A 12,012-nucleotide genomic window follows, 5' to 3' on the forward strand; every position below is an offset into this window, starting at 1 on the left:
TGGAGTCTGTGGCATGGTTATTCTTGATTACATTTGTGCATGTCTACAATAGAAAAAGAAAGCAAATAGGGCAAAAGAAAGTTTAAAATGTGCAGTTTGGGGGAGAAAAAAAAGTACTAAAAAACTTGAGATTTCAGTCAAGCCATGTGCTGAAAGGAGTCTATCACTATTCCTAAGAGCATCACCATTGACAAGAACCCTCCTGTGCTACACTGTAACAACAGGAAAGGTGCCCTGGAGACAAGATTCTACCAGGTTAGAGGCCCAATTTCTGAAAGGAGAGAGCCCAAGTGGTTCCCTACTCCAAAAAAGCAAATATCCAGGGATAATTTTCAATGGCCTCAGCATACAAAATCTGCTACAAACATAGCCCAAGGACATTAGGCTCCATCCTTAGCTGGTAGCAAAACTTCACATCCACACTTTACTTCTTTTCTATGCATGAAAGATATAAATATTGAGGATGCCATGGACTCTTCCACCAAAATTTCAGAGAGTGTCCAAGACTAGGCATCACAACAGAGTTAAAGTCCCTGTGAGGAGGCTGCAAAGGCCAATGCATAAAACTGTGAAGATGACGCCTATGTTTCCATGGAGACTCCAGGCTAGTGGAGATGCCAGAACAGTGGGATACCTGCCAGAAGAGTTGCATATGGGTGTAGAACCAGTCCAAGAAAGGGAGATATGCTGCATGTTGCAAAGCTGGAGGGGTAGAGTCATCTAAGCCATTTGAAAGAGAAGCCTGGTGGCTTTTGTTCTGCTGGGGTTTAGTCTTGCTTTACTATGTCCTGATTCCTCCCTTTTTGAAAGGGAATGCATACTCTATGCTGTGGATATTGAAAGTATATAATTTGGGTTTGTTTGCATATTTGTTGAATGACGTTCATGATGTCAGCTTGCCTCAGCCCTCTACTCCAGCAGTGGGTAATGAGACAAATTAAAGGCAAAAATAGCCATGGCACCAATGAATTTGTCAAGGAGAAAGAGTCCAGTGCTCGTCCTCAGTAAGCCAAAGCCCCTCTTCACCTGCCTTACCTCTGTTCTTCAGTGGAGGCAGAGTAGGGTGAAGGTCTTTATTGCATTCATTCCTTTCCGTGCAGCATTCGATTGATCTTCTTTGATGAGGGATGGGAGTGTCCTAAAATGGAACGCAAAAACTGTTAATGGGTTTCCTCTAAATTTCAATATCATATCATCTAAAATTTAACGGATTGTCACTAGAGAACACATTTAAAGTTCTAATAATTTTGCTCAAAATCAAAAATGTTACTTTCCATCATGAAATTTATTTCAAATTATCATGTACCATTACAACATTTCTGTTTCAGTATAAAATATTATTGTACTTGTAGTAAACAGCATACATTGAATAAAATAACCTAGTCTCAGTTTAAACAAAAGATAATCTGGATTTAAAGATGGTCTATATAGAAGCTAAGTAAGATGTTAATAGCTCATTTGAAAACATGGTTTGAAAATGAAAAGAGAATTGGCTAGTAAGAGTTTTCAACTATTTTACAGACTATTCAACATGGGATAGCCACAACAAAAGGATTGTTTTATTTTGCTTGAATACTTTTGAAAATTTAGTCAATGTAGGTTACAAAGTAAATTCAAGTTATCTTCCTTACGCGACATTGAAAATCTGACCCTTCTAGTCCTAGACATCCAGAGGTGACAACAGGCGTCCCAGAGTCATCTTCTTCTATCATTGTGAAGCAGTACCCATCTGTGCTAAAGACCAAACAGGTACATCAAGAGTGAGAAAAAAACAACACACAACTTAGGAAAATAAAATGAACCTAATACTATTGGCTTCATCACAAACAGGAAAAAGTGATTTTTTTTTTTTAAGACTACAAACTGTTGAGGACATCTCAATATTTGAATCTATGAAAGTGGACGCACCAATCATTAAAAACATATGTGAAATACAAATCTAATTAGTGTTATCAATAAATACTAGGAGACAGATATCGGGGTAAAAACCTGAAAGATTAGAGAAGCAGGGGAGCAGCCAATAGTGACTTCTTACCTCTGTTCCTCCAACCAAAAGATCTTGTCTCAGGCCTGCCTTACCACTTCCTGTCCCTCTCTCTACAGTCCTCCAAACCTCTATAGTTAGCTAGTGGATAGTTCTGCCCTCTGACTCCATTTGTCAGAACCTAATCAAAATATCACACAACACATATGGTTTCCCCCTTCACTTATAAACTCAGGAGAGAGAAAAATCAAAATTTCCATGTGTCATTGATTACCATTAAAAAGCATTTGCACTCTTAGCAAACTTACCTTGGCCCTATCATCTTTCCAGACAGACAACCTGAGGAAAATAGTACTATCCTCATCCTTTATGTGAGGAGACTAAGGGTGTGTGTGTGTATGTGTGTGTGTGTGTGTGTGTGTGTGTGTGTGTGTGAGAGAGAGAGAGAGAGAGAGAAGAAGAGGAGGAGGAGGAGGAGGAGGAGGAGGAGGAGGAGGAGGAGAAAGAGGACGACAATGTTGGAAACTATGTCAGTGAATGCAGGGGCTGGCTCTCTCATTGGGTGTAGTGCAGTATACCCATCTAAGGCATGGTGTTGAAGCCAGGCAGTAGTGGGGTCAGCTACTCCTGACAGTGGAGGCAGTGAAGGCTTGGAACTTGGTGCTCTGCTTTGGGCTGGGGGCACAGTTGATTATGGCAGCAAACACTGTTGGACATGGATAAGAATGGACAATAGGAAGAAAAGGTTTGACATAACAAAATTTAATGTTTCTCTAGATAAAATAATATTCAATTCTTCAATGATATTTAATTTTCTTACCAATAATTAGAAAAAAATAATATTCCTATTTTACACACAGGAGAATTGACTTGATTAGAAAATATGACTACTTAAGGTTGAATAGAAATAGTTACATCAGGCTTTGAATGGAGGTCCTCTTACTTCACTCCCACTTGTTATCTGCTATCCTGGGACTAAACTAAAAATAGTAACTGGTTTACACAGGACTGCATACAAACTGCGATGTTCTTTTCATAAATCAGCACTTATATTGTGGATTCTCAATGTAAGTCACAAGCTGCCATCTGTGTCCTTAGAAATAAAGTATGAAGCCACATCTCCCATCCTCTTCTCATCCATATGCATGTGCAGTGTCCAAGACAAATATGACAATGGAGTTCGAAAAGGTCATGGGAACAAAGCTGTGAGAACAGTATTAGCCATGATTTGTAGGTCTGTCTACTCGCATTAGTGGTAGCAGCATTCTGCCATGCATTAGCCCTTCAGTTATCATCAACATCCTTACAATTGTTTACTTAGTTTCTAAGTCTCAAGTGATCCGACATGTCTCAGTTTATAAAAACTAGAAGGGCAGAGTTGAAACATACTAATGAATGGCTAGGAAGAGCCAGTGATAAATCTGTGTTAGACTAAGGTCAAATGCATGAATACTGTTGAAGAAAAACTGCCTCTGAACAGCCTGTGCTCAAATTCTTTGGGGCTTCTTAGTCAACTCACTGAAACCTCAATGGGAGTGTAAAACACACAATACTTAAGGCAATAAATAAGACAGACCTTCACTCCAAACAATGTGAGTAAATACTACTCTTGTGAGTTTTTGATGTTTTTTGTCTATTTATTCAGACTATTAGTGTAAAGTATTTCTCATTTCAAATTCCTAGGCAGTAGAGCAGTCAACATAATACATTATATCTGAGATGATTTAATGTATTGCTCAAAATCAAAGTGTATAGAAATGAGTATCAAGGTAGTTCATAAGAACAAAGACAAAAGAAAATACAAGGAAAGAAGAAAGGAAGGAAGGAAGGAAGGAAGGAAGGAAGGAAGGAAGGAAGGAAGGAAGGAAGGAAGGAAGGAAGGAAAAGAAAAAGAGAGGGGGGAATAAATTTGTTGGTAACTTAAATACAAACACTAGGAAGAGTAAATCAAGCTTTAAAAATATACAAATCTGTTTGTAGACCTGAGATCTAAGGGAGGCTAACAACATGGCTCAGCAATTAAGAGCAACTAGCTTCTCTTCCAGAAGACCTGAGTCCAATTCCTATCAAACACACAGTAGCTAACAACATCTGTAACTTCAGTTCCAATTATCAAGAACCCTCTTCTTGCTTCTCCTGGAATTGTATGTAGGTGTGGTACATATACACACATGCAGGCAAAATATCCATACACATAAAATAAAAATAAATTTGTGTATGCATGTATATATTAGGGATAGAGAAGATAAAGGTATCCTGGAGAAAAGGTTCACTACACCATAAACCATAAATTCATGTAGAATTCAAATATGTGGAGACTAAAAAAGGAAGAGAGAGCCATTTCATTGTTTATCATCTGCAACACAGCAAAGGTAATTTATAAACTTATCAACTTCACACTGAAGTTTCTGTCTAGCACAGGGCATTAACTGGAAACAGGCGGAACAAGTCCAGAAGCCTAAGCACCACTTGAGAGATTTTAACTCTGTAGCAAGCTCAAATGGAAACAAGCAGATCTTGAGAGTCCAAGATGGCCAACTCTGCCCACCACCAAGATGTCTATATAGGTGTCATAAAGGACAATTACCCCCCATCAGTTTTTTTTTTAAATATTCTGCTGCCTAGGTATTCAAGGCTGTGTCATCATTCCCATATTGGAGGAAGTGATAAGATTAAAAATCATAAAGAAAGTCAAAATAGAAATATTTTTAAGAAGTGAAACACATGGATGAATGTAGGATGAATTGTCTGGCTACAGAAATGATTTTGAATGAGAAGGGCAATGGCACAGAATCAATTAATAGAAGTGTCAATTAATGTGCTGACCTTCTGTGTCACAGACGGGGAAGAACCAGTGACAACTGGACTGAAAATTGGGTGCATTGTCTACCAAGAAAATCAGTCATGGATTCTGGTATTCCTGTAGTTACTCAATAAAAATGCAAAACACTTGGCAAGTTAAAGGTTACATGAAGTCAAAGTAGTGATACCATTTGTTGCAATCCTTGGATAGATAGGTCTTCAGGTTCCTGTCTCTTTAAATTTGTACAGTATTCCAAAAGCAAAGGAATGTTTGAAACATCTAGAAGGTGGGAAGGAGACATTGCTTTAGATTTTCAGTGTCACCCAGTGAACTCATACTAGCAAGAAGGGGGTACCCCTGCTTTGAAGGTTTGAGGAAGTTAGTAACCCTTTGCTGGTAGGCATCTAGGAACTGCAAAGATTTTTAACTCCTCTCATTTCTGTTCTAAATGGGTTTAGAACAACCCCCTGGAACCCAGTTCCTCCATGAGTTATTGCTGAGGGAGAGAAAGCAATTTTATAAGTCATCTAAAGTGACAGCAACAATACCTTTATTTAAAGTGAGGGAAATAGGGCTAGGCTAGCAAGATAGTTCAGCAGTTATGAGCTCATGACTCCAAGCATTAACAGTTTTCCTCACTGATCAATACATAGCCCTGCACATTTTAAAAGCTGTACCAAATTCTCAAATCCTTGAATTTCCTTTGAGTTTAAATTTCAATCAGAATCCATTTTAAAGGGCTGACTGACTGAGAACACCCTGTCTTTGAAAATATCTATTTCACATTCAAGGGAACAAAGTAAGTTTTCAAAATTTGCAGCACAGGTAATCTTGTGGTACACAGTTTGTGCAGCTGCTGTTTGATCTTGTAGATGCTTCTCAAGTAGCCAAAGCCTCATGCAGCTTTGTTCAAGGCAGCTCTTTTCATTTGTGGAGCTCCCTCAAGCATCAGGGACCAAAGGAGGTCACATGAGGAAGAGGCAGTCTTGGTTTGAGGAGCACATGGATTACACAGACTCTGACTCTACAGGAAAGAAATTCATCAGCTTCAAGCAGCAGGGGTAGAAATCAGAAGCTGCCTAGTGTTCTCAGCTGACTGAGCATGAGCAAGGAATGAGGAGCAGTGGCAGTTTCCAAAGGTGCAGATTTCTAAGGGTTTTACTGATCCCCTCCCCAGCCTCTAAGATGAGTTGATTCCCACAGAGTCAGAAGGAAATGCAGGAATACTACTGTCCCCTTCTTTGTCTCTTCCTGTGGGGGATGTGAAGTTAACAGCATGGATGACAAAGTCTCAGTAGGAGTGCTTCCTTTGATTCTGTCCCCAAGAACAATGTCTTTCTCTATACAGCATCCTTCTCTAGCACTTACATTGATGATTTAGGGATGGGCTTATTGTTCTACAAAACACACATTTTTTAACACTGTCCCAATTGTACATTCACTAAATATCTCACTACCCTGTACAGACCCTATAATCTCTAAGAGCCCTTTAAAAGGACTCCTCTCTCCCATCTTTGAACTGGTCAATCTGTATATTAATATTATTGTCTGAGAGATATGGCATTTTCTTTTTCTGCTCTGAAATCTTCAGTGGATAATCTGAAGAAGTCCAATTCATTTTCAATTAAACTGGACAACAAATTGGTCCGTTTAGTCTTATTTCTGATGATGAGATGTACAAAAATAGTTATGCCTTATAAAATCTTCTATCATTGACTTGGAAATATAAGAGTTATGGCTAAATCACAGGTTCTAGGGAAGGAGTCAACATTCTCGTAACTATAATTGAAATCAACACCTCCTACTAGAAAAGATAAACTCAATAAACCTCGGTTTTTAGTTGGACTGACCAACACTGGAAATATTGGATGGCTCTAATGACATTTAGCATGGCCATTAGCTTTGCTTTCACTCTTATGCTTCAAGATATACAGTTAGCTAGCATCTGGGAGGCAGAAGTAGGTGGATCTCTGTAAGTTCAAGGCCAGCCTGACCTATAAAGAGAGTTCCAAGCCAGTGAGGGCTCCATAATGACAGATTGTATCAAAGGAGGAGGAGGAGAAAGAATGGGAGAAAAGTAATGGAGAAGGAGATGAAGGAGGAAAAAGAAAAGATGATGATGGATTTTTTTTTTTTTTTTTTTTTTTTTAGTGGCACTCTTACTCCCAAGGAAAAGTCACAAAACAACAGAATCTACTAACAAGAGTTTTATTAGGACAAGGAGAAAGGGATAGATGTGATCTGGCCTGTGGAAGGACATGTGAGAAAGGAGAAGGGAACATGGGGCCTGCCTTTTAAGGGCCAGCTTGCACCTGCGCACTCAGGCCCACATGCCTACTCCACGCATGTGCATAGAACACGTGGTCGCCTTGCACCATTATGCGAACAGGCAGCAATGAGCCATGGGTTACCCAGGACATATGACCGGAAATGACTAGGCAGAGATGACTAAGTGTCCCACCAGGCATACACAACCATGGGGTTATGGCTGGAATTCCTACCAATGATAACAACTACAATAGACACAAAGACAATAACTGAAAACATATCTACTTCCACTTTGAAGTAGCTAGTGTCATTTCTACATTCTTTATACAAACAAGCATGTTAACTTATACCTAAAAATTGCCCACATAGGAGAATTTCTAATCAGAAACCAGTAATTTAAATGTGGAAGTATTAAAAATCATCCCTGAAAGATAAATCAACAATAGCTATTACAAATGGATAGACACGTGTAATGGATTAAAGGAACTGGAGGATGGTCATGAGGCAGGAACAAAAAAGTGACTATCAAAGGCCATATCTAAAAAGAAGGGATTTAAAAACCAGGTGAAAGTATATTTAGAAAAACCATAAGCAATTCTGAGACAACATTTGTTAGAATGGGAAAAATGACACAGAGCATGACATGGTGAAAACCACCTAAGAACTGTGTCAGACTTTGCAATTCTCGAGGCTAAAGTAATGATCTGCAGTCCCACCAACAAAATCAGGAAGCAGAAGGACTACAAAGCAACATGACATCTGGAAGCATATTTAGAAGACAGACATTACCTTAAAGGAGAAGTCTCAATAGCTTTGCCCCGAACTTGTGATTACAGATACAAACACTGTACTCATACTAATGTTATAATCAGTCATGATTCTTTTGTCTTTTCTTGCTATACAGGCCAGGCTGATCTTGAGTTTGCAACCACCCCCCTACATTTATTTATCTAGTACTGGGATCAAAGGTGATCACCACACATATGGCTCAATAACTATCTATACATGCTAACTAACTACATCCTCTAGCATGCATGCCATAAGCAATAGAAGTGACATGAATTTTGGTAGGAGACACATCCCTACCTTTGACCTTGCTGTTGTCTGGTAAAACAACCAAGAGTAGTGAAGAATTTACAAACCTCTAAACTCCACCTATGTTTTCTAACAGCTTGTGAGATTTCACAATGGCTGTTAAGTATAAAGGATTCTTGGTTCTTGTCTCCCTTTTGGATTGCTTTCTCCAGGGTGGTGGAAGTGATGTTGAATAAGAAACCTACTTGAGACATTCAGCTTGATGGAGGGAGGGAATTTTGCCTGGTACAAAGTGTGATATTTTATTTGTGCACCCCAATAAAGCTTATCTGGGGATCAGAGGAAAAAGCCAGCTACTATATTAAACATAGAGTTCAGGCAGTGGTAGCACACACCTTTAATCCTAGCATTTGGGAGGCAGAGATCCAACTGGATCTCTGTGAGTTCAAGGCCACACTGGGAAGAGAGCCAGGCGTGGTGGCACAAGCCTTTAATCCCAGCACTAGTTAATCATAGAGGTCTGGAGGTCTGTACAGACAGACAGGAAGTGATAGAGCTGTACAGAAAGAGGGAGTAATATAGCTGGGCAGAGAGAGGAAGTAAGATTGCAGGGCACAGAGAGGTGTATAGGTGTGAGTATACAGGAAGTAGCTCTCTCTCTGGAGGCTGAGGAGTTAGTAAGGTGAGGTTGGCTGTGGCTTATTCTATTCCTCTGATCTCTCAATTTTCACCCCAATATCTGGCCCTGTTTTTTTTTTTTTTTTTTTATTAATAAGACCATTTAGCAATTCATCATACAACAACGCCTCAGAGTACACAACATATACCAGATTTTACCTAACTCATCAGATACTTAAAGCTGCTTTGCCTAAGGGTCCAAGAGTCAGGACAGTAAGTTGTTCCCTGAAGGTCTGTGAAGAGATTGAAGCAGAAATGGAAACTTGTATAGCAACTTGATATGATAAATTCATATCTGTTGAAACTTACTAAAAAATTAAAAAGGACAAATAATTTACAAGCTTTTAAATGGATGGTTTTAATAATACATCTTGAGTGTACTTTAGGCAAGTACTCATGCATAACTTTGTGTGTGCAGGGGGTATCTTTTAACAGAAAGGGCTTGGAAGTATTGCTTTGGAAGGAAAGAGTAGATTATGGGCTCATAGAACTGAGACAAAGTCACGTGCTTCTTCTTGGCCTTCGACAAAGAACAAAGGCAGTCCCTGTGATCCACACATGAGAAAATTCAACAGGACTCAGCTCCTCACTAACAAAATGAGTATCATCCTCAAGAGGGAATGTCCTCAGAGAACCTAACAGGGTTGGCTGCTGACCAAGAATTCATAACTTGGAGTCTTGGCCAAATTTTTATCATATCATCAAACTGACTAAGGGTAACTTAACCTTTCAGAACTTCACATTTCTTACCTGGAAATAAACAGGAACTACTGCATTCTTCACAAGAATTTTGTGATGATTTAGATAAGTGAAAATAAATATAGGATAATTCAGTAAATACTAGGTTTCTGTTGACTTTTACACGTCAACACATCAATGCTGACTGCAGTGGTATATTCACATTGTTTTGAGAGATTCTGTCACTATTGTTATGGAGTTTATTTCTGTTTTCCTTTGCTAAAATAAATCAAAAGTTGACAATCACATAATTAAAATCCCATATCAATCCGTTATTCATTTCTTCTACCTTAATATCTCTACCTTGCTCTGATTAATGTTATCAGTTCTGATTTCCACTTCCAGTCCCTGACTTAAAATTGCATTTAATGTAGTTGACCTATCTCCCTCTCTAACCTTAGTTTCCATGACTCTTATTTCTGTTTTTCCCCTAGTGTAGATGTAATAGTCTTATTAAATAAGAAACACAGAGCCAAATGCAGAGTTAAACGCCCAAGAGGTCAGAGCAGTAGCTAAGAGCTGAGACTTAAAACCGCCTTCTTACTCTTCCTGCCACTGCTGTCCTTCCCCTCAGAAAGAGGCTGACTCCCTGTTTAGCTGCCTTTGAAGAAAAGGGCACTGTACCTTTTCCAGATTACAAAGGCCACTTCAGGGATGATGCCATATTGTCCTGGCCTCAGAAGATACCTTTTGTTAAAGCCACAACCACACTTGTTTTGGCAAGAATCGGTAGTCCTTTGTTTAATGTCCTGTCTGTCCTGTTTGTCAGCAGTTGATTTGAGGATACTTTGTTGTTCGGTGGCTAAGTTTTGCCACAATGAAAGTTAACTCCATATGCAATTTCTTCAATGCCCATATTGGAAGGATGGTAGGGGCAGGAAGGGTAAGAAGGTGGTTTTAAGTCTAAGCTCTTAGCTACTGCTCTGACCTCTTGGGCTTTTAACTTTGCATTTGGCTTATTTAATAAGACTATTACATCTACACCCTAGGACATTCTTCTTGACCCACCTATTCAATGTCTCATCTGTTCTGCTCTAGTAGACGGTGTTCTATTACTGACCCTTGTCCATAAGCATGGCTTCCCTTTGATGTAAAGCTTCGTTCTACTACTTTATCTGGTTAATGAACGATCAAAACACAGGAGACAGAGGCTTTGGGAAGTTGTTTACACTCATAATAGAAAGTATGTCCTATATGTCTGGCTTTGCTGCTGTCCCAAAAGAAAGAAGAGATGTATGGCAAACCTGAGTCTAACAATCACCCTCAAGCCAAGGTTACCCAACCCAGCAAAGCTCAGCACCTCTAAGTGAAAAACAAACATTTCATTTGTAAACCTCTATGTTTTTAAGGCAGTGTGTTCCCTAGCCAACACTGGCCACTGCTCTATTTTGTTTTTCTTTTAGAGTTTTAGAATATTTACATATTCTTAATATGATATCTTGGGAATGGAACTTATATCCAGCCATGAAGTTTATTTATATCTTATGTGTCTTATATAAACATAGCAGGGACATAATTTTAAACAATATTTTTGGTGTGCCTGCATTCTGGCTGTGACCTATCACATGAAGTCAGGTGAGGAAATTTCCACTAGTAGCATCATGGTTGTGCTTTGAGAACATTTTAAATTTGTAATTTTTGGACTAGGGATACTAGTACAGCAACCTGTATTAGATTCCCTATCATGATAAACATTATAAAAGTTCTCTACAACAGTGGAAGCATTCAACTCAGTTTGATATGTCCTCCTTTCTGATGACGATCTAAGCAGTTACCCAGATACTCTTTCTGGACTCCCAAACTTGGAATCAATGGCCATTCCTTATGAATGCACACTCTGCTCGGACACTGGCATTCCCAGGAGCCATGATGTGTGGGTAGCAGAACCCTTTCTCTCTTGTCTTGCTTTGGTCTCAAGAGGCTATGGCTCTTCCCATACTCTTCCCTTACTCTAGAAGACAAGCAGATATCAAAGCCAGCAAAATGGATGCAGCTGCATAAAGATAAGTACAAAGGAAAATGCTTTACATGATTTGAAACTGAATTCTTCTTTTATAAAACGTTCCTGGAGGCTGCATACATATGAAGTAGGAATTCAGCTGACTATGACAAAACTATACCTGGAAGAAGCCAAGGACCTTTCCAGAGGATAAACCCAAGTTTTAAGGAATTTTGGTGATATTGGCTTTGGAATATTAGTTGTTTCCTGCTATGAATTTCTTGTGTGCTATTGTAGCTTTTCCATCCCTAGAACAGTGTGTGTGATCATTCATTGGGCACAATTTCCCCTATACAATTAAAATATTCGGATATACATTTCCCAACTGTGCTAAAAGCAGTCACACAGCCAGACCCCTAATTTCAGGCCTTTCTGTAATTATCATTAGCAACACCCGGCTAGGGCCATCTCTAAACAAAAGCATTTTATCTGAGATATTTCTCAATTCCTAGGACAGACTACAGACAGATAAACATTCCAGACGACCTGCTAGTCTCTTGATAAAAG

At 39.1% G+C, this 12,012-nt stretch overlaps 1 protein-coding gene across 4 annotated transcripts in view; it reads right to left on the reverse strand.

Moving 5' to 3' along the window:
• The window catches only part of Bmpr1b (bone morphogenetic protein receptor type 1B), a 238,742-nt gene that overhangs the window by 35,056 nt on the left and 191,674 nt on the right, over nt 1-12,012 (reverse strand). For 3 of the 4 annotated variants that reach the window (XM_028855394.2, XM_028855395.1, XM_028855396.1), the window contains 2 exons: nt 1,632-1,734; nt 1,036-1,138 (listed from right to left, as the gene is read on the reverse strand). In XM_028855394.2, the coding sequence (XP_028711227.1) occupies nt 1,036-1,138; nt 1,632-1,734 (206 nt within the window). The remainder of the gene's footprint in view (nt 1-1,035; nt 1,139-1,631; nt 1,735-12,012) is intronic. The other variant, XM_028855397.1, reaches the window with a different exon arrangement.

This window comes from Peromyscus leucopus, chromosome 6 (assembly GCF_004664715.2).
Source record: "Peromyscus leucopus breed LL Stock chromosome 6, UCI_PerLeu_2.1, whole genome shotgun sequence".
In the NCBI taxonomy this organism is placed as follows: domain Eukaryota; kingdom Metazoa; phylum Chordata; class Mammalia; order Rodentia; family Cricetidae; genus Peromyscus; species Peromyscus leucopus.